The sequence below is a fragment of the Enhydra lutris genome, unplaced genomic scaffold (assembly GCF_002288905.1).
Source record: "Enhydra lutris kenyoni isolate GAN:26980312 unplaced genomic scaffold, ASM228890v2 scaffoldscaffold3, whole genome shotgun sequence".
In the NCBI taxonomy this organism is placed as follows: Eukaryota; Metazoa; Chordata; class Mammalia; order Carnivora; family Mustelidae; genus Enhydra; species Enhydra lutris.
Window position 1 is genome coordinate 68,586,678 of NW_019154087.1, and position 23,641 is coordinate 68,610,318.

General features: G+C 40.6%; 1 protein-coding gene across 8 annotated transcripts in view; it reads right to left on the reverse strand.

Annotated features, from left to right (window-relative positions):
• Positions 1-4,534: 4,534 nt before the first annotated feature.
• LOC111154171 (SMAD family member 1) overlaps positions 4,535-23,641 on the reverse strand; it is a 73,735-nt gene continuing 54,628 nt past the window's right edge. For all 8 annotated transcript variants that reach the window (XM_022513604.1, XM_022513621.1, XM_022513644.1 and 5 more), the window contains 5 exons: positions 20,993-21,250; positions 18,204-18,320; positions 14,815-15,036; positions 9,290-9,546; positions 4,535-5,877 (listed from right to left, as the gene is read on the reverse strand). In XM_022513604.1, the coding sequence (XP_022369312.1) occupies positions 5,734-5,877; positions 9,290-9,546; positions 14,815-15,036; positions 18,204-18,320; positions 20,993-21,250 (998 nt within the window). In that variant the 3' untranslated portion in view covers positions 4,535-5,733. The remainder of the gene's footprint in view (positions 5,878-9,289; positions 9,547-14,814; positions 15,037-18,203; positions 18,321-20,992; positions 21,251-23,641) is intronic.

The window sequence follows — 23,641 nt, forward strand, 5'->3', positions numbered from 1 at the left end:
GAAGGCTGTGTTACTTTGATTTACTTGTTTTTCAGATAAAGGTGGGGGGGATTTAGAAATTATCGGCTTTTCACAAAGTCTTCCTGAAAGAAGTCATTTCCAAGCTTTTAAATACAACACAGCCTTGCCTTTTAAAGAGCATATTGTATCTTAGCAAGAATGTATGATGGCTTTTCAGTTGCTAGCGCTGAGCTTCCAGAAGTGCCGTGAAGAGGTTTTCTGTTCCAGGGCTCGGAAACTGCAGATCTGAGAATTCCCTACAGCACCACCCTTGGGGACCACTGCTTAAAAACCACTCAAGAATTATCAGAATTATAGGTGCACCTGGGTGGCTCAGTGGGTTAAAGTCTCTGCCTTCGGCTCAGGTCATGATCTCAGGGTCCTGGGATCGAGCCCCACATTGGGCTCTCTGCTCAGCAGCGAGCCTGCTTCCTCCTCTCTCTCTCTTTCTCTCTCTGCCTGCCTCTCTGCCTGTCAAATAAATAAAATCTTTAAAAAAAAAGAATGATCAGAATTATAAAATTATACAGTCAACAGACTCAATAAAAAAAATGGGATTTTCAGTAAACTGCCTACCATCCTGATTCTCCCAGAAAAATAAGCAATGTATTTGTAACAAAGAAATCAATGAACACTGAAGCCGGCAGCTTATCTCCCATGCTGGGTGAAACCTGAGTTAGATCTAAATCTGGTCCGATACTTTGTGAGGCATTTGGCACCATCGCCTCTGAGGAGTCTTCCCTGACTCTTCTGGTCCAGTTTATGTTCCCTTCTGCATCCTTTGCTGACACAGCGCAGGGTTATGGTCTGTCCGCTTGTCTCCCTTCCTCTTCAGAGTGCAGGCTCCTTAGGCAGGGCTGAGGATGTGTTCTCTTTTATCCCTCAGCACAATGGTTGGCACAGGGTTGGTGCCAGTTAACTGCTTAACAAATGGGGCCGATCACCATCTCTGTGCTAATTGGACTAGCCTTTAGACCTGAATTCCCTACAGCATGCTGAGTATCTCTGCCAGCCTGTCATCTCCGCCTGGCTCAGGGATAAACTAATTACCAACGGTTAGTGCAGGTGACTTTGTTTCTTCTGTTTCTTTTATACTTCTAAAATCTTTAGTGAACAAGTATTGTTTGGCTAAAAGAAAATTATTTACAAAAATGATCTTTAGGGGCACCTGGGTGGCTCAGTGTTTTTAAAGCCTCTGCCTTCGGCTCAGGTCATGATCCCAGGGTCCTGGGATCGAGCCCCGCATCGGGTTCTCTCTGCTCAGTAGGGAGCCTGCTTCCTCCTCTCTCTCTGCCTGCCTCTCTGCCTACTTGTGATCTGTAAAATAAATAAATAAATAAAAATCTTTAAAAAAAAAATGATCTTTAAAAAAAAAGATTTCATTTATTTGTTTGAGAGAGAGGGCACTAGAGGGAGAGAGAGAGCACAAGCAGTCAGAGTGGCAGGTAGAGGGAGAAGCAGGCTCCTTGCGGAGCAGGGAGCCTGATGTGGGGCTCGATCCCAGGACCCTGGGATCATGACCTGAGCCGAAGGCAGACACTTAACCGAATGACCTACCCAGGCACCCCAGAAAGTCAAGTATGTTCATCCTGTATTGCTTAAACCACATACTCTTGCAGGCTGACAAAAACTCAGACTACATGAAGCCAAAGAGGGGATTATCCATAAAGATTCTGGGGATCCAGGAAAACCAAGAGCAGGAATGTGGGAGCGCTTGGTAAGTCCTACACCCCACAACCTGGATGCCATTACCTTCTCTCTCCAGCCCATACCTACAGCCAATATAGGGCCAATCCCAAGCTTTACCGTAGCTTCAGCCAGGCACAGGAAAACCCTTCCTTACTTCCAGTCCCAGAATTCCCAAAGGAGACGTCCCTACCTAGACCATTAAATGGTGGCCAGAGGACTGTATGGTAAATCCCACAGAAACCCCGTGGGTTGGAGGCATGTCTTTAGAAACTGGTGGGCAGATGCTGGTGTCCCAAGTAACAAGAATCTGTCACACACTTTTACTTAGATGGTTCTCTTGCCCAGAAGCTTCTCCAGTTACCAAAATGCTTCCCCTCCTTCGAAGCTCAACCTTCAATACCACTTCCTCCATAAAACCTTTATTGATCTCTACTCACCCAAGTTTGAACTATATCTTCTTTCCTTTGTGCTCCTCTGTGCTTTTCATTCTGCCTTATTTTATGGTACGTTTACGTGTCTGCAAATTAACAAGAGAAAGGGATGGAACTCGACCATCTTTGGCTGATCCCCTCTTCGGCTTCATGGAGTTTGAGTCTTTGTGGTTTAAGCAATACAGTATGGACATACTTGACTTTTTTGTTGTTGTTGTTAAGGAATTAACTCTACATTTTAAAGTCAGACCTGAATGCTAACTTGCTAGCTGACTTTGGACAAGTTACTTAGCTTCTGAGCTAGTCTCCTCATCTATAAGAAAAATGATGTTGGGTTGAGGTTAGAGTATCATTTCTTACGTTCTTCTGAGGATACAGTACGTGGAACCCCCTGCACGGTGCCTGGCAGGGAAGGGACTCGCAGATGGCAAGTCTTCTTCCTTTGGGTTTCTTTCACCTCAGCTCCTTGAGGTCTGTCAGGATTTCCCACTGGGCTTATTAAATATTATAAAGGTAAGGAGTCTTCATCCAATGTTTGTTGAACTCCCTTCTGATTAGCTTGCCAGCCAGAGTTAATTAATCTCTCTAGAGAAGTTCTAAATGCTTTGCATGCACTGGCTTAATTTCCATGGTAACTCCATGAGATGGGCTTTGCAGCCTCTACTTTACAGACGATGAAGCGGGTGCAGGAAAGTTAGGAAACTTGTTGGAGCTCAAAAACCATTAAGTGATGGAGTGAGGCAGTAGCTATAGGGCCTCCACTTCTAATGACACCCCCCCCACCCCCCGCTCGGCTACCACCACCACCACCATTAGTGGTTTCTTAGAGGCAGAAACAGGTCCAGTATGAAACAGTTTCCATTGCTTTCTTCTTGTTTGAACTAGGTTAGAGTAATCCAAACAGTTGCTCTGTTTTCATTCCTTTATTTAGAAACTTCCAGGCGACTCGTCAGGCTCCTACGGCTCATGACAATGATCTTCACCAAGATTTTACCAAAAATACAAGTAACTGCACTTGAGCGTGAAGGGCTGATTTATGCACCATGCTGCAAACTCCTAGGGCCTCCAATTCCGATAGGTTTCAGTCTCCTGGATTATGTTGGAGTTTGACCTGGTCAGTCTCCACACTGCCTCCAGTGTGCTACACTCAGTTAATGAGATTTGCATGACTGTACCAGCAGGGGGCTGCGGGAAGTTGGGGAAAGCGGGAAAACAGCTGTCCGCTAGGAGAAGGGTGAGAAATCCTGATCTGTCCTCTTTATTGTGAGATAATTTTCAGTGATACTTCATTGTTGAAGTTCAACAGCTTTTATTCATGTTCTCTTATGATATTGTGCAAATCACCATCATCAATCCAAGTCACCTGTGCAAGGAATGATTTAGCAGGGAAATGGGGAAACAGAGTCCGGAGGAGGGTTTAAGTAAAGAGTGACACCTGTTCTTATGTGGCAATTATGTTCCCAAGGTATTTTCACATTTCTTTCTTCCAACAGAGCTTCACCTGGACTTTGTGATAAGGAAACAACAACAGCATTATCTTCTTTTTACAGGTAAGGAAATAGAGGGTCGTGAAAGTTAAGTAACCCAGCAGACACATATAAACGTGTGTTATCATATAGGTATTCTCTCCAGGGCTTTCTCCACTTGCAAATGATGTTTTTTGGAGCCAGCAAGATACAGTAGAAATTTCTGTGTGGTCATTGTTTGGGCAATCGGTGGGGCTGATAAACAACTGTGGGTAAGATAGGATAGAGCCCCATGTCCAGCTCCCTGCTCAGCGGGGAGTCTGCTCCCACCTCTGCTTGTGCTCTCTCTCTCTTGCTGTCTTTCTCTGTCAAATAAATAAATAAAATGTTTAAAACAAACTAAAAATACAAAGGAGAAAGGGTTGCATCATTTTGGCCTGTTGGCCGGAGAAGACTCTAAGTGTCCTCTAGTCTTTGTCCTTCCTGGGCAGACTGTTGGGGCCAGGGCAGGGGATGGGAGAGGGGTTGCATCATTCCCACGGCAAGCATATGGGCAAGTGAACCCCTGTCTTGTGGTGGTTTCAGTTCTCATTCCTTCCCAATATTACAATTGCATTCTTTTGGTTGACAGAGTGTTGTCCATCAATAATTGCTGGTGCTGGAATTCCTCACACAAAGAAGCTCATACAACTAGGTCTAAAATTCCAAATTTTGCTAGTTCTTTTTTCTTAATTTCCAAAGTACCACATGTCCTTTCTTTTCTGATTTAAAGGGACTCTGCTCTCGTCACGATTCAGTTTCCCTGTCTCTGTATTAGTAATTTAGTTTGTTACGTTTGGCAAGGAATATTTGAGAATAATCTCTCAGAAGAGTAGTAAATCTTACTAGTCCTAAAATCTAGTGAGTGAACTCAGGGCGGAAACAACAAAGTTTTAATCAAAGTAAGCAATAATGACAGGTTTATTTAAAATTTCCAGTAGAGAAAACCCTCTAGTTTTGGAATAAAAGTACTCAATGTACGAGAGCATAAGTGAATATAAAAGATTAGCAGAAGAAAAATAAAACCAAACATAGTACAAAAAAATTTAAAAAGTTTGAAATGGATTTAAACAGGGATGTTCTTTAAATCCTCCAAATATTAAACAGTTACTAGGTTTGGCAAACAATTCACTTGAAAATTAAAGCCCATTTCTGTAAACTCCATGAAAACTGCTTATTACATTCAAGCACTCCATACAATTGGTGTCGAAACATACAGGCAGTTGGTTTCAGAGTAGCAGGAATTACTCATTTGCTCTCACAGTTGTATGAATGAACCAGCTGCATAACTGCTTTTTGGAGAGGAAGGGATAGAAGACACGAAAAAAAAAGTAGGATAAAATCTCTAAAAAATTGAAACACAGCAAAATTCAGACATCAGTTTGTTTCTTGAAAGCAACAAACTGACTCTTTACAGTATATTCTACATTTGCAGTTGTCATTTCCCTCTCCCCCACCCCCCTCAAATACTCCTAAATCCACTAGTCTAATCAACTCTTAACTTCCAAATATTCTGTACATATATATTTAGCAAAGAGCATATGCCTAACATTATTCTGACAGCAGTATGGTCAGCATACAATTTTAGAAAGATTACCATGTATATCATCAAGACTAAACTTTACTTAAAAAACAAAAACCGTTGCTAAACAAATAGTTTTAAAATATTATGAAAACCCATGAAGAGAAGACTCAACATGGGTTCTAAACCTGATAAAAACACACTTCAGAGAGACTATTAATGCTAAACTTTTGCCAAACGATGACCTTAAAGTGCCAAACACAAAAGAATCTCTTAGGATCGTTTCTCCGATAGATAATTTGTCCCTGGCTTGGCCATCTCTCCTTTAACTCTACATGAAGTCCTGCTAAAAAGTATGCATTTTAGTTGACTTTACCATAGAATGTTACAATGTAAACTAAATGGGTTCTTGATATCGACAGTATGTTACCAAGGTTTTTTTTATTTCTGAATCCAACAGTTGGTCACAGAGGTCAAGTATTATCAAGGCTCCTTTGTCAGTTCTTGATCACGTCTGACTCACTCATCCATCCTTCAAGTACATGCAAGGCTCAATAGTTTTCAAGAGGCAGAAGCCTGAGGCCGTTTAAGACACAGATGAAATAGGATTGTGAGGTGAACCCATCTGAGTAAGAACTTTATCCAGCCACTGGAGGGGGCCGTGCAGGTGGATCTCAATCCAGCAGGGGGTACTAGTAACATCCTGGCGGTGGTACTCTGCTCCCCAGCCCTAGAAGACACATTGGAGGTCATTAACCTGCTTAACACTGTGGTTAAACTTTTAAGAAGAGTTCCCATAAACAGATACGCTGATTAAAGACACAGATGCTTTCCGTAAGACAGATGCTTGTGCACACACACACACACACACACACACACACACACACACACACAATTTGGAAGGCAATTTCAGGGGATGGGGGTGTTCAAGACTCCCTAAAATCCCTCCACACATTCCAGGTTAAGAAGTAGTACTCTTGGGGAATGGAAGTTTCAAAATACCTTATAAGGCTGTTTTAACAAAGGCACTTTTTACCTTTCATTTTCATTGCCCACTGTGTTACTGATAGTATTGTAACAGATATTAAATACTCATTATCACCAAGAAAGTAAGGAACAGTTATGTTAGACAAACTGACATTCTGCTTCTTGCCCACTCAGTCACTGAGGTCCTCCTAGCAACACAAGAGCTCTTGATCTTTCAATCTCGAAGCAAGCTGGCAGAAGCACACACATATCCAAAAAGCTATTACTGACACCTAATCATTGCTTCAAATTAACAGATTCCATTACACATTTGTACAAGAAGGTATCTTGCCTGATATCTTCAGTATTACTGAACTGGAACACTAAAGTTGAAAAAGAGAAAGGTAATCTTGCAATTGTGAAGATCAAAAAAACTCACTGGTGTGGTGGGCAATGGAAAAGCTCTGATAAACCCCTTATTTCCTGAGGGATGTTAGAGAAGGTTGGGTACCATTTATCTCTGACACCTACTTACTCCAGGACATTCAAGAAATACATATAAATATCAGAACTTTCAGGAAAAAGTTGTGATACATGAACTGCATACATATATACATCCATGCATTTCTCCTTCTATCAGTACATTGCTAATCTTAATTTAAAGGTTTGTGTGCATGTTTCTTCCATTAGATAGTAAGTTCTTTGAAGGCAAGGACCAGATCTTATTTATAATTTTTTTTTAAAAAGATTATTTATTTATTTATTTATTTATTTGACAGAGAGGGAACAGAAGCAGGGGGAGTGGGAGAAGCAGGCTTCCCACTGAGCAGGGAGCCAGATGTGGGGCTCAAACCCAGGACCCTGGGATCATGGTCTGAGCTGAAGGCAGACGTTTAATGAAAGAGCCACCCAGGTGCCCCAGATCTTATTTATCTTTGACTGCAAACACCTAGCAAGGTGAATGGCACAAAGCAGAGCCCTAGAGATACTTGTTCAGCTGAAATGACTTGGATTTTTCAGAAATATGGGGAGTTTACTGTGCAAATAATTTATAAAATGTGTGCTTTAAAGTCCAAAATGACAGTCTTCAAAATAACACAAAATTGACTATTAATATTAATAAAATGTTCTGTATCATTTCTCTAAGATGCTAAGTGTGACAAGGGCAAGGTATGCAATCCTTATGATAATAAAGAACAAGACTGTAGAAATACTATGCAATTTTTTTGTTGCAAATGTATAAGCAGCTGCCCTTTATCATGTCAGCAGGAGTTTTAAAACAGAATTTGTTTATCCTCAACTCCAAATCCAGCTTCCCAGCTATGTTCATTATATTATTATTATATATTATATTAATATATCATATATATATATTATTCTATTGTATTACCCTCCATTCCAGTATACACCACATTATTTTATAATTAAACATATAATAGGCCATTAGCATTGTGAACCTAGAGATGCTAGGTGCTTTTTCATCTTTGCATTAATTCTCTGGAATAGTGCTAAAAATATTTGCTGAATGAATGAAATCTAATACATTTTAATGCATATCCTTGTATCATAAACACTTTTTATTAGCATAAAGTTTGTTCTTACTTCTGTAAAAGTAAGTAATTTGAAATGTATAAAAATAAAACCATTAAAAAGGGGTAATCAATATGAAATGAGCTTGAGGAGAAAGCCGGCTGGAGCAGCAGAGTCATAAATTCTACGTGAGTGGTCCTTCAATAATAGTAGACTCTCCAAGGAACCCTGGTAATGGTTACCACAGTTCCCAACTCCATCCACCCATTTTAAAGATGATGATCACGAGGACCAGCAAAGGATCCCTGTGCTTTAATTGCACAGTTAAAATGGCAGATAAAACTAGAGTCCAGGTCTTTTGACTCTTAACAGGTACTCTTTCCTCCATACCATAAAACAACAAACAAAAAGCACTGGTGGCAAATTACTGTCCCCATTTTAAAATTCACTTTAGCCAAAATGCAAAGTCAAAAATTAAACAGTGAATGTTAGTTGTGGATGAGAAAGATCTTTGTAGTCTCACAGGTACATAGCATATTGGTCAACCTCTCTAAAGGGTAAAAAAAAAACCTCCTTAATACTAAAAAGGCACCAAACTCAGCTACAAAGAACTGCTGAATAATGTTTCGAGAAAATATTAAAAGAACGCTATCAAAATCTGCTAATATGATTCAAAGAAGTAAGAAAAAAAGATAGAGAAAGGTATCTTTGATCTAAAGGATGATTAACAAAGTAAGGTTCCAAAATTACCCTCTCTAACACACACATTATAGAACAGGTTTAAAAACAAGTTAGGTGAGCTTCTGAAGAGAGGACATAAAAGGTGATTGCCTCACCCAAATATATAATTAGTTCTGTTTCTCAAGGTAACAGAGGATGAAAATTTATCTTTGAGAACTCAGAGACAAGCCAATCACTACAGTAAGTTACAACTCATGAAATCTAATCAGATATTTAATTTTTTTTACATTTCAATGACATCTTAAAATTTTTTATTTCTCAGAGGCAGAAGAGAAGGCAGAAAAGAGATCAATTATTGTGAGCAATGTCATTAACCTTCTCCATCCTCAACCCTAACAATAATCTTAGAACTAAGGCATCTACTGATCTGTGGGCAAGTGTCTTATTAATTTTTGAATTATAAGAAAATGATGAGGCTTTACTGAAAACATTTTTAAAAAACCCTGACTAGTCAAAAGTAAACCCCAGTGTGATGAATATTTACAAAAAGATCACTTGTTTATTGCTGAGACAAAAGCAACAAGTGTTTACCATCATTTAAGTACTAAAACAGAATGAAAAGGAAGGGACGTATATTTAACTAAACCGATCTCTTAAGAAAACCATGCGATTAAATTATACGTGTTAAATGCATAGCATAACATTTTCTTATGGTACTACAATAGTTAAAATCGTGCCTATTTGAATAGGAAAAAGTTATTTGAGGCTCCTACATGCTTGACATTTAATACAAACACTCCTGTAATTCTAATTATATCCTCCTAATAACTGACATCCTTACTCAAGTTCAAAAACGCCTAGGTAATAAGTGGGCTTCTATGGACACACAGCAAGAAGACTAGATTTATACACCGAGACGAAGTGCATCGAGTCAAACCCTAACCAGGGCAACGGAGCTCACTTACCTTTACAAAGCTCATGCGGATAGTGCACATTTTAGTGAGCTCATAGACTGTCTCGAAGCCGTGGTTCACAGACTGTGCCAATAACTGAGCGAATTCTTGGTTATTGAAGATTTTCAAACTACACCCACTAGGGATCTTGCAGACAGTAGTGGGGTGAAATCCATGGTGGTAGTTGCAGTTCCGACTCTGCACAAAGATGCTGCTATCGCTGAGGCATTCGGCATACACTTCCCCTCCCACGTAGTAAAGATGTACTCCTGCAGGAAGACAACGTGTGCAATGTCTTCGTCATCCCTTTTCACAGCCGTAAAGCTTCTGTGTATCTTCAGTATATGAATTTGCATGGATTTAAACTTTGGCTAATTAGAGAGATACGCTCCAAATCTTGGACAACTGATAAAATCTCATTTAACCCTATTCACACAATGTTCTTTTGTTAACACGTATGTCTAAGAGGTTTCTAGGAAATAACATAACAAAGACAGGAGAGAAAGGAGGGCCAAGACGAGGGAAAGAACTAGAAAACCAGAGGTGGAGGCAGTACTGCTGAGAGCTGTCAGATGTAAGGTCTGGGGGAAAATAATTATAAAAATAATTCATACTGTGTGCAATCTGATCTCCCCGAACTACCATCTGCTCCAAACTTCTTCCTGTGACATCTTAGAGTGTAGGAAATTGATCCTACCCAGCCTTTAAAAAAAGGAAAGTGTGTGTGGTGGTGGTGGGGGGCACTTTCTGACAAAGCCCTATGCCATTAAGGGACATTACTTTATTATAGGCCACACAGTGAACAGAGTCATATCCCATGTGGCTTTAAACACTCTACCTTGCAGGGAACTCTGGCAGGTCTCAGCCAATCCTTAAACTATTGTCTCCAATCCAATCCAAAAAACTGCGTGTTGTGCTTACATGTACACACAATGGCTAAGACTTCTGTAACAATTAAATAACTGCTGGAACAGAAGCCCATTTTCCTGTGTGATGTAGAGAAAACAATTTAAGAGTGTGTGTTTACTTTTTTTGCTGATTATAAAAATGAGCAGTATTTGTTTTTGAACACTTAGAAAGTAAAACCAAATATAAAGAAGCAGAAAGTATCACTTGTTTCATGACACAGAGGCAGTAACTGTTAATATTTGGACACACTGGATTCCAGGTTTTGAGTATTACTAAACTTTCTCTGCAAACATTTAAACATAATCTACATGATTATACGGACACAACAATTTACTTTAGCGATTCTCCCAATACGGGACTACAGAACTGATACTTATTTTCTGTTATAACAATGCCAGGATAAATGTCCCTGGATAATTTCTGATAATATCCTTAGGAGAGATTCCTGGAAGTTAAATCGCCGGATCAAAGGCTCTTGATTCGCTTTGCCAAATGACTTTCCAGAATGCTTGTATCAATTTACACCCCACCAGCAGTGTAGGAGGGCCCTTCTCGTTTTGCCTATGCCAGGATGGAGTGAGCTTAAGACAAAAACAAATAAATTAAAATAAATCACAGCCTAAAAACAGTATTGTTTTAATTTACATGTGAGACTGGATATGCTCTCATTTGTTTATTAGCCATCTGTGTGTCTCTTATGAACTTACTGTTCCTATTTTTTACTTATTTATCCCACTGGGGTTCTATGATTTTTATCGTTTTTTTATGAGCTACATGTAAGATATAAATAATTTATTTCCTATTTGTTTCCCCATTAGTCCTTTGTATTTTTCTTTAATCCACAGAAGTTTGAAAGCTTTGAGTAGTCAAATCTCTCGTGATCTTTTCTATTGCTTTTTACGCTTAGAAAATTTCTACCTCTCTGATCAAATGTATTTTCTTCTGGCTTCTTAATAGCTTGCCATTAAAGAAAACTCAATTCATTAATCTATTTGCATATATGAAATGAGGTCAGGGTTTCTCTCTACAGCCTCACCTAAAAGCTAACTTTGTTACCGCAGGACCACTAGAAGACTACCGATTTGTTATGCTTCACTTAACACACATTAATTTTGAAATACAATATAGTCCGAGTTTAGTTTATTCTACCCATTTTGTCTAAACCTGATTTAACTGTAGTTTCATAATATTTAATTAACCTAACATCAAGAATTTTTTCTTTACTCTTCCATTAAAAAATTTGGCTATTTTCACTTGTTTATCCTGCCAGGCGATATCAGAACACATTTTCCAACTTTCAAAAAAATAACACATTGTGATGGATTGTTTTAAACCACAAACTGAAACTAGGAAGAATAGATGTCCCTAAAATATTCTCATAATATTAAGCCTTCTCTTTAAGGAACATCGACTGCTTATTTATATATCTAAATTTTCTTTCTCTCAATAAAATTTGGTTTTCTTTACATAATTCTCATGTATTGCTTATTCAGATTATTTCCAAAAAAACTACATTTTCTGTTGCTATTGGAAATTTCATTTCCTCCTCCACTATATTTTCTAACTGGTTATTCCCAGATTGAAGAAAACTGGCATATAGTTTCTAAAAATAAATTCTTTAGAAGTTTCTAGATAAACAACCATAACTTTTGAATACACACAGTGGCCATAAGTATTACCATGGTCAGAATTATTTATGTCAGTAATACCAACGTGGGTTAAGGAGGAGAGGCACTCACAAAACAGACTTATGGTACAAGTGGAAATTAATAAAAGCTTCCTGGAAAATAATTTGGCATAATATATCAAGACCTACTTTTGACCTAATTTCACTTCAAGAATCTACCCCGAGAATACTGTCAATTAGTTAATCATATCATCTGCAATAATGATAATTTTGGCTTATTTCCATTATTGGTAATTCTACATTTGAATACACTAGTCAAGGTATCTGGAACAATTTTAAGTAACAGCATTCCCAGAATCCTTATTTTCTTCCTAAAATCTTTCTTTTTTTTCTTTAAGTAGGCTCCATGCTTCGCATGGAGCCCAATACGGAGCTTGAACTCATGACCCTAGATCAAGATCAAGAGTCAGACATTTTAACCAACTGAGCCACCCAAATGCCCCTCTTCCTAATTTTTAACAGAAATGTTTCAGAGTACAATGACTTTTTAGTACTTTGGGGTAATGGTCAACTTTAGAACTTATTGAAAAATACATTCCTCTATCCCAAATGCATGCAAAATTGTGTTTATGCACAATTTCCAGGGCTTATAGATCATAGATATCTATATGTCATGAACCTAGGTTCTAGCATTTCTTCATCACATGTGGAGTTTAGGGTTTGTTTTTTTTCCCTCTTAATTGTATTAAGGAACTACCTACTAATTCCTGTTTTAGGAGGTTTTTTTTTTTTTTTTTTTTGGATCAAGTGTTGAACTTGTATCTCAAATGCCTTTTAAACATTAATTAAATAACCACTTGAATTGGTCCACTGTTCTAAATTTTATAGTAGGTCATTTAAAAAAAATGTTTACTATGGAAATAGTTTCAAATGTACAGAAATAGAAAAGCCAAGAATAACGAACAAAGAGCACTCATCTAGCCACTATTGTGACAATTTATTCCAGGTGTTTGATCATTTGCACCTCCTTCCCTTCTATGATTTCATACATACCCTCAGATACATTCATTTATACAGGTCCACAGATATATACATGTATATATGCACCTGTCTGCCTATACTCTGACACAGGGTTAGTTTTGGATGGATAGATATCTTTATGTATACACGTGTGTGTTTTTTTTCCCAAGACTAGGGGTATTCTCTTCTATAGCCACAGTACAGTTAGCAAAGCCAGTGCATGGAACATTGGTATAATAGTCAGTCATATCTAATCTATCACTCATGTTCTAACTCTGCCTGCTGACCCCAGTAAGGTCCTCTGTGGTATTTTTCCCCCTTTCTGGGACAGATCATGTTCAGGGTCAGCTTATTACACAGCTGTCACAGTTCTTTAATCTCTTTTAATGTGGAACATTTCCACACCTTTGCCTTCTGACGTTGATTGTTTTGGAAGAATACAGTTCCTCCTCTCCCCTTTGAGTAGAATTTTCAGCTTGTGTGAACATTCCCCATTGATGAGATTAAGATTTGCATTCTTGACTGGAATTCTGCATAGGTGATGCTGCCTCCTACTCAGGGCATCACATCTGGTGGCATATGAAATCCATCTTCTCTCACTGGTGATGATAATTTTGATCTCCCAGGCAAGACGCTCTCCAGTGTCTCTACTGTGTAACTAGTGATTTTTATTCTCCCTTGTAACTAACAGGCAGGCTGTGAGGAGACACTGCAAGACCATGCAAATATCCTGATTCTTGCCAAAAGTTCTCTGTTTAGCATCCACTGAGGATTCCTGACTAATGGCTGCAAAATGATGACTTTCTAGCTCTAGCTCTCACTTTGCATTTCCCAGCCTTCCCCATTCATTCATTCCTGTAGCGATTTATTATTGGTAGGGACTTACAAATTACTGTTGTCTTTCAGTGGTTTAAAATCCATAGCTGTACTTAATTATTTTGGTGCTTCAACTGTCCCAGAATTAGCCAGGGGAAGCCCCTCGAAGTTGGCTCCTGTGACAGGCCCCCATCATTTTCATAAGTGTTTCTTCACTGTCTGGTATAACAAAATGTTCCAGGCTCATCGTTGTCTACCCGGAGTCAGCCCTTTCCCCGAGAAGCCCCGGATCCTCGCTCAGTGGGAAATGGTGTTAGAGATGACGGCCTGAGCACCAGATGTGCTCCCTTCTCCTGGGTGTCTTTGCCTGTTGGCCCTTCCAGCAGACGGATCAGAGATTATACGCATATTTGAGCACACCTACACATGCACACGCACACACACACATCCACGAGAACATAACCATGCAGACACAGATATGCACACATATTATTAAATCATCATTTCACCCTGATACCACCACAGGGTTTATCTGTTGCCCTTCTCCACGCCGGTATGTTTCTCATTCCACAGTGAAAAGCCAGACTTTCTCTCAGCAACACTGCACTCAGTCATTTGCTTCACTTTCTGTCTCAAAGTTCTGGGACTGTTTCACCCATACTGCTACTAGATAATCAAGTCTACTAAGAGAGGTTCAGGATTCGTTTGCAAGCACTCTACCCTACCTGGCCCGGACTGAAGATACATGGCCAAACACCATGTTCGTAAGTTATTCTGGATTGGTTCTTTCTTTTTCCCGTGAGTTACGGTACTCACTCGAAACACATTAGGTTTACTTGTTTTAACCTGCGTTTAGTTTGAGGTTGTAAGTCACTTTCTAACAGCTGCTTTTATTCTGCAGCAAAAGTAAGATAGAATTGTGCTCCCCAAATCACTATTTTAGCTAATTAATATCAACTCCCATGAGGTGGCAGACACAAAAACTGCGGATTGGAAATTGAGTAACGTCTTGGTAATAGAAACTGAAAAAATATTTATGAACTGGAGCCAGTGTTTACTACCTGGTGTTTGCTCTCCGAGTCTGCCCCAGGAACGACTAAGTCAGTTCTGGGGGAACGGGGACACAACAGACAAAAATCTGAACAAGGTTCAAGCGCACACTCACCTTTTCCAATGTGCCGCCTGGTGTTTTCGATAGTGGAATTCCGGTTAACATTGGACAGCAGCCCGAGGCAGAAACGGTTCTTATTGTTGGAAGGATCGGTGAAACCATCCACCAACACACTTGTGGAGGAGGCGTGGAACGCTTCACCCACACGATTGTTGAGCTCATAGTAGACAATAGAGCACCAGTGTTTGGGTTCCTCATAAGCAACCGCCTGAACATCTGTAAGAAAGAAGAGCTCAGAGTCAACCTCGGTTAGTGCCTCGGGCTCTCAAAACCTGAAACTGTTGTGAAACTGGCTCAGAATCATGGAATGAAGATGCGGAAAAGCAAGCACCATTATAATGTGTACAGTTTCTCTGTGACATCTAACACAGGTCCTCCTTGCTAAGTGTGACATTCCCCTTTAATTGGAAAATAATCTCCAACTACTATCAGATCACTGAACGCCAGCTAAGCAAGCACACCAACGGCATTTGCTGACCACTCACAATATGCTACTTGCTCCACCATATGCCAGAATGGAAGTCACCCCCACCGTGGACATTGGCTCCCCATCTAAAGAAATCCAAGTGGCAAGTGAAAAACAAATGGGAAGAGCACAATAGAGGACAGGAAATGTGCCAAAGGTGCTGGCAGAAAAAGGGTGACTTTCAACAAAGCCTTCGTAGGCCTAGCAAATGAAAATCAGTTTCTAATTATTGATAAGAAGTTCCCTTACTTCACATTTAGCTGCCAATAACTATCACGGCCACAGCTCGGCTCCAGTCCTCAAACGCAGGAAGAAATCTTGCCAGCTGGCCATTTTTACAGAATGAATCATATCTCTCTCATCCAGATTTCATGCTAACTTCCTTATATTTGCTTTAAGTCATGCAGAGCAGGTGTGTTTTGTCTCTCCATTCCCAGAATGGGCCAACAATGGAAATTACCCAACTTTACTGACAGGATGCAGCTTGTTAAGTCAAATCTCTTAAGACTAACAAATCTCCAAACAGAACATGCTTCTAAACATTTGCAACTAAAAGGTTCTAAAGATAAGTTCCTTCTGTAGTAAAACCTCTTATGCCACTGCTTCAGAGATTCCAGGAACACAAACCATGCATGCCCAGTATGCCAATACGTAATGATCTGAGGTTTACGAGGTCCTGAGTGTACAGTCGTAAAAAGAGAAAGAACACCCACATTAGAAGCGTAAGCTGTAACTACTCGGGAAGAAGTACTTCTGTGTTCTTAACATCAACCTCCACAGACATCACAATGCCCTTAATTTTAGAAAAACAAAGAACACGGTCATTAAAAAACTCCGCGCATACGTTAGCTGCTCTATACGCTTAAGCTGTGCTGTATTTCAAAGAGCAAGATCTTCAGGATTCACCTAGTGCTAAAGCTTAAAAGAAGGCTGCAACATCACTAAAGAAGACTTTTATAAGCTATCGGGATTGTTCAAGATGCCATCCATTTAGGTCAGAGGATGACACACTTTTTTCTGTAGAAGACCAGAAAGATTTTGTGGGCCATCTGGTCTCTACCGTAACTATTCAGCTGTGCCCCAGCAGTGCTAAAGCTGCCACAGATAATATGTAATGGACGGAGCTGGGCTCCCATAAAAATCTATTTACAAAAAGAGGCAGCAGGCTGAACTGGTTGTAGTGTGCGAACTCCTGCTTCAGGAAAACCACCAAAGGTAAGACACTAGCAGAAAGGCCAACGTTCCTGCCTCATGAAGACATTAACTGTAAACTTATTCTAGTGGGGAAATTTCACAAAAACTATTTAAAGGAAAAATTTTATAGCAATTTAAAGGCCTGCTTCCTGAAATCAGACATTTTCGGCTTAACTGCAGTAGCTGCAGGGTCCCCACGCTCCTCTCCTGCAGCGGTGCTGCGCCCATTCTCTCGTGCAGCTGTGTTCCCGGAACACAAACGCCAAAGATGTGTGAGACAGAGGAGTTTTGTTTTGTTTTGTTTTCCTAAGCCAGCATTTTTATTTTTTGGTTGATAATTATGTTTGGGAGATTGTTTGAGAGATTATGAGGAACCATAAAATACAGAGCCAATAATAAAACAGAGGTAAAAACATTTTACAGATTAAAAAAAGGTGTACATTCCATTTAATTACACTGAGCATCTAAGAAATGTTCTTTGAGGGGCGCCTGGGTGGCTCAGTGGGTTAAGCCTCTGCCTTCAGCTCAGGTCATGATCTCAGAAGCCTGGGATCGAGCCCCGCATCAGGCTCTCTGTTCAGCAGGGAGCCTGCTTCCCCTTCTCTCTCTGCCTGCCTCTCTGTCTACTTGTGATCTCTCTCTCTGTCAAATAAATGAATAAAATCTTTAAAAAAAAAAAAAAAAGAAAAAAGAAATGTTCTTTGAGTCTACCATCAGATTTTAAGACCTTAAAAAATGTCAGCAACTCTGACAATGTCTGAGATATCGCCTATTTTCATAAAAAAGCAGTAAGAATGAAATGAGACATACACCTAGTAATCGGATTGCACTGTGAATTCAATTTGCATAAAATGCATACATATTGAAATGGTCCACGCCATGGGGCATCAGGGAAGCACTTTCTTCCATGAGAAGTTGTTTGGAAACAGTTTTCTTCGACAACATGGTCATGCCTTCCTAGGGTGCTCAGGGATTCTCCCAACACTCACTGACTCGAGTTCTCTGCTAGGCTAGGCCCACTCCACTTGCCAGTGCAGCGTGATGGCATTCTCCCCTCAGTCACCGCCGGAGGCAGGACAGGGCTGGAAACGCACCCTCCCTCTCCCAGAAAGGGAAAGAAATGCTTCATCCTGCTTATAGGTTCTGCTTATGCTCTTCAGGTGAGAACAGGAAAAACATGTGCCTTGGCCCCTTTTTGTAACAAGGTTAGAAACAAAAAAAAATATAGCAAGAAAGAAACAAATGTTATTAGTTTGTTCCAGCTGCAGCTGTATATGGATGAGAGCTGGAAAATAATGACATTTATGAATATCTATCCTTACAACAAAAGAACCTTTGGGAAGCCTTGTTCTATGAACTTCTAATTTTGGAAATCGCCAGTGACAACTCCACTTCGCTAATGTTACGCTCATTGCTTTTTTACTACTACCCCTCTGTCCCTCACTTAAAAATACTCCTTTATCATCAATTCAAAATTATTAAGTCTTGTGCTCTCAACAGACGCCTGCACAATTATACTTAGGCCTTCATTAGTTAACTCGGTATGTTTGTTCCTCATGTGAAAGACTTATCTGTAATCCAAAAAATTCTATCTAGCTTCTCTTACTGGGCTCTTTCTCCAACAGCTATCTTTCTACAGACTAATAAACATTTGTGAGAGAAATTAACAATGGACAGACAAACTTCAGACACGAAAAAGGGAATAAACAGCAATGCATTTTACCTCCTCTGTTGATTTCTGAGGGCAGGGAAGGTGCCATCATATTTGTGTCCATTGGCTGAGAGCCATCCTGGGTCATGGGGTCTTCGGGGGGCAGGTAAGCGGGCGGGGGCGTATCAGCTACAAAGCGTAAAGAAAATGATTTCTTTCTCCTTAAATAAACACACACACTTAAAACATATATCCTGTGAAATTCTTGAGATTGAATTGCCCATTTCAACTTCCCCATCGGAAAATGGCTGCTACAGACACTGAACTTTCTGAAAGTGACTAACACCTCGTGATCTGGTACAACCGTAGCGGAGGTCCAGAGGGAGGAAAAACACTACCTGCCTGTTCCAGGAGCTGTCTGCCTACCCAAGCTCATGCTCTCTGGAAACCAGAAGAGTACTTAAATACACTTTCGTACAATCCACTTTGAGAGGACGTCTGCATTTCATAGTTTCACTGGTGGATGGAAAAACTACATGGGATTTCTTAAGAAGAGCTTCAGGGTCTCTTTCATTAAACCCACATTTCATTAAACCCACAGGCTCTCAGGAATTTACCAACTTCGTCATTACAGCCAAGTCATTGACTTCAACTGTTCATTTCTCCTGACTTCAGCACTCCGTTAGGAGTACCTTCTTCCTGCCTGCTTTAACAGTTACTAGTTTTAAACCCTGAGTAGCAGAATAATCTGTTTATCACAGCTATCTTCTATTTCAGAATTTATATATGTTCTTCTAGAAAGCTTAAGGCCAGCTGGCAATAAGAGGCAAAGAACATGACTTTTGAAACAAAGAACACTAACAGGGATCTTGTGTTTTCTTAAATAAAATAAGGGGTTATGGGTTGCCCACACATAATCCTTTGTAATCAAGAAGCAAGCTCCTTACTAGCTATCGGGAGCCCATCTAGCACACCTGACAGAGCAGGGAACAAAGCTTTCACTTCAGGCACCATGAATAACATGGAGGAGGTGCCGACATCATTCAGGGCAACTGTGGAAGACAGGTGGCCCACACTGCCACTCCTTTACAGCTTGTCAGAGACTTCCAAGATGGACCTTCCAGCCGACTCTCAACCCAGCAACTCCCACCGTCCAGCTGCCAACAAGCAAGGACTCACAGCACAAGGTCAGGACTATGGGGACCTTATCTGGATGCCTCTGTCACCCTTTCTCCAGCTTCTTTTAATTCAGCTTCTTCCCTGCAGCTGTAACACTGACTCTGCTTTCCTGCCAGGCAGGAATGAAGACAGAGCGTCCTCTCAGACCACATCCAGTAAATTTCTGTCAATGAGCTGGTGAAAGTTTCACCAATGGTGTCAGCACCACTGGGACAGACCACCAGACAGCAATGGGTGATACTCTACTAGCCCCCCGAGTGCCCACTCCCAACCCTGGCAGATCTCTCTTGTCCACATTTCCTTCACTTGGCCTGTAGTCTTAAGCCCTCACAGCCGGGGACACAGTGTAAACTTGAGCAATAATTTTCCAGTTTCTCACATGTGGGCCCACCCTGACTTTGCCAAGAGCTTCTGAGACTATCTCCTCACCACTTACCTATTCATCAAACCCAGCGGGTCTGGGAGACAGTGGGGTGAACAGGAAATCACCCGATGATGCTTAGTTTGATTTTTAAACTCTTTTTTTTTTTTTAAAGATTTTATTTATTTGAAACAGAGAGAGAGAGAGATCACAAGTATGCAGAGAGGCAGGCATAGAGAGAGAGAGGAGAAAGCAGGCTCCCCGCTGAGCAGAGAGCATGATGCGGGCCTCGATCCCAGGACCCTGAGATCATGACCTGAGCCGAAGGCAGAGGCTTAACCCACTGAGCCACCCAGGCGCCCTGATTTTTAAACTCTTCTATATCCCTGCTGCCCTGCCTCATCTTGAACAGTTTTGGATTGAGAAACAAAAACCATGCAAAATAAAAGGTTCAGGACCAAAAGAAGTAATAAATATAGAACTAAAAGACAGCACCATCAAACATGGACCACTTTCAATTTTTGAGGACATACCAGTACTATTGTCAAATTCGCATTTACTGAAAAACATTTCAAGTGGCCTAATAAACAGGCCTGCCCGCCCATTTTCCCCCCTTGACGTGCTAATCAATGTTCAGTAAGTCTTTGTATAGAGCATCCTTCTTCAAGTCTACTGGCAAGAAATTTGGCACTAATCATTTTTTGTGAGATGCTTGCTTAATAATCTATAATTTGAAAAATATGTCCTAATTAATCATTTATTTTGATAAACATTACACCATCAGTTCAATCTAACAAAGGATAATTGTTTTTGTCTTTGCTAAGTTAAACAAGCAGATGGTCTCCACTACTTCTGCTGCATTTTCTTTGTTGCTAAAGTATATGTTTCTTGGGATTACATCACCACTTAAATGAATTTAATTAAGTAGGGAGGTGTGATCCCTCAGGAAATAGCTTTTCTGAGGTTGCACTTACAACAGGGTGTCCCCCCCCCATGTACCACAAATGTGTGCAACACATTATTTTTCTCTCTCTTTTTTCAGGAGCAAAGACAATTATGCAATTATGCCCCGCCCAGAAGGATGCAGCTGTTCCAAACCCTTCAAAATCCAAAATAAAACTTATTCAAGCTTCCGTGCCTGACAAATCAAAGAGGACATTTGCTTCCTTGACCATGAGGTCTCCCTCCAGCCACAGCAGCACCCTGCGTCTGAGAGCAGAGCGCCATGGAGCAGAGGGGAAGAGCTCTCGGAGGGCAGGTGCACCCGGCTTCCCCCCTACTCTTCCACCTGACCCGAACATCGCGCAACATTCCAACCCACCTGGCATCTGGAAAGGGCTTCCTGGGTCTGAGCTGGTGGGCGAGTGCGGGTAGGTGCCACTGCTGCTTCCAGGAGAGTTGGGGTAGCTGCTACTGGGGGAGTGAGGGAACGGATGGCTGTTGGGTTGCTGGAAAGAATCCGGAAAAGTGGCGTTGAGTGGCATGTGAGGCTCATTTTGTCCTAAGTTACGGAACTGAGCTAACAGGCTGTGCTGAGGATTATATTCGCTGTGTCTTGGAACCAGCACTGGAGGAAGAACTGGAAAAAGGGAAAGAAAAGCGAGAGACAAACATGAAAATGATAAAAATCTGTAATAACGTCACCATAAGCCCTGCCTGCCTGCCAACTTAAGCAAAGCCATTTTTCACTCAGGAATAAATGCGCTAACAGTCTCTTTAGAATGGCTGTGACTTAGGCCCGAGACGTGCAGCACGGACAAACTGCCCAATGAAAGTCTGCAAAACACCTTTTATGTTAAAAATGTTAGGGTTCCCCCATTCTTAATGTTTTTGTTCACTAAAAACCAAAGCACAATTAAGAAGATACACCATCATTGAGAGTTCCACGGTCACACCTCTGGTTGATAAGCTGTTCCACTGAAAGAGTCAATACTTATTGAATAGTATGAATTATTCACCATAAATATTTTAAACTGACATATCAACTCATTTTAAAACAAAGGGAGGCACAGTAAATAACACTGAGAGGATAAATACAGTGAGCAGCATAAAATCCAAATGCCGACGAAGGTCGCTAGTTAGACAAGATATGTTTTGTGGGACAGACTTTACGTTGTGTCCAAGTAGTCATACTTCACAAAAACATTTTTTCTCTGAGGATATTAATGCATTTAACCCACTTCTCAGTACTCCTCAGCACTACCTAACAGGCAAAGGAAGAAACAGGTTATACAATCCACACTTTGCTAATTGGATACTCAAAGTATAAAGCCCAAAAACGCACACACCATTAGAGGAGGAAAGAAAACAGCTCAAGCTATTCCTAAAAGCTCTGTATGTCAGGAAGCTAAGGAGTTAATAATTAGCATGGTCTGTAACCTCCAGAAACCTCTAGAGGCAAAGCCACTATAAATAAGATGTTAATGGAAGATAGCAAGCCCTAAATGGGTTAGAGCCTCAACTTCCCACCACAGTCTTCAGATAGCTCCTTCCTGGGAACATACTAGGAGCTCCTTGAACCCCTACTACAACTCTCATGGCCTTGGCTAGAAAAACCACCCATTTGGAAATCTGCACAGAGGAGAGAGGATTTAAAATCTGATACTGTTGTTGGCAGGCAGAACTCAGAATATATTCTCCCAAAGAAACAATATTTAGTGGCATTAGGAATTAAGTAGATTTCTGAGGGCTTTTCAGGGACTCTATATATCTATAACTTATACCATTTCTGCAGGAAAATGTGTCCTGTGAACACTTAGATTATCACTTATTTATGAGCTGAAGATTGTTTTTTCTTTTACGTAAAAATAGGTCTTTGAAGGTCTTAAACGGTCTCATGAGCTATATCTTAAATTGCTAATCTGTAGAAATAAATTCCCCACTAATGGATCCCTTAAAAACTAATCTTTTTAGTATCATAAATGTGTTTCCTTTACTGCACAGTGATGGAATCTACCCAAATTAAGTCATCAAAAGCATAATTCCTCCTTCCACCTTTCAAGAGTCACCTGAAATATAAATTATTTTGCTGAAGAAAAAAATCCCTGTCTTAAAGGCTCTCCCAATGTCAACAGACATCTATATTCCAAATAAACAAAGGCTCCAAAATAGCACAATACCTTTGAATTACCTATCCAATCAACCATTCTTTTTCTTTTGGCTGCTACAGCGTGAGTTACCACTCTCCAACTTGCCTTTCATGGTCATTTAGCAATAGTCACAAGTCTGATTAGTGCCTTTAAAAGGGGGTAGGTAAACACTGGGCTCTAAACCCTTCCCCCCAAATGCTGCACCAGACAGCTCCTTGAATCCATCCTCCTTCTTGACCCTTCAAAGGACACCCCCCCCACAAAACATTCTACTTACTAGAGCCCTTACTTCAGTGACTCATATTGCCTATAATCTTAGAACTGGGAATTTGCTGCTTCTCCTTCCTAATATGTGACGGTGGCAGCAGGAGGCAATGTACACCTCGAGTTCATGTTTGGCACGTGTGTTCCTGCAGTAACTCTGCCGTGTGCTGCGCTGGTCTGGCCCAGGGTGCAGCGCAGATGACATCACCAGCTTCTGCAGATGACCTGGGGAATGCGCCACCAACTACAGCAAAGCACCACCCTACAGATGAACTTGAGAAAAATAACTTTTTTCTCACCTCTGATTAGTAAGATAAGATGAATTTTGGCACTGCTGACATAGGAACAAGTATCTTTTATTTTTTTAAGTAGGCTCCAAGCCCAACATGGGGCTTGAACTCAGGACCCTGAGATCAAGAGTCCCACACCCTACAGGCTGAGCCAGCCAGGCGCCCAGTACAAGTAGCTTTTAATAAACTTTAAAAAAATGTACTGAGGTATCACACATCTATAGTAAAATGCACAAGTGTTCATACAAATGGAGTAATATATACTCTTGTATCTGGGTTCTTCGGTTCAACACTATGTCTTTAGGATTCATCCAATACTGTGTGTAG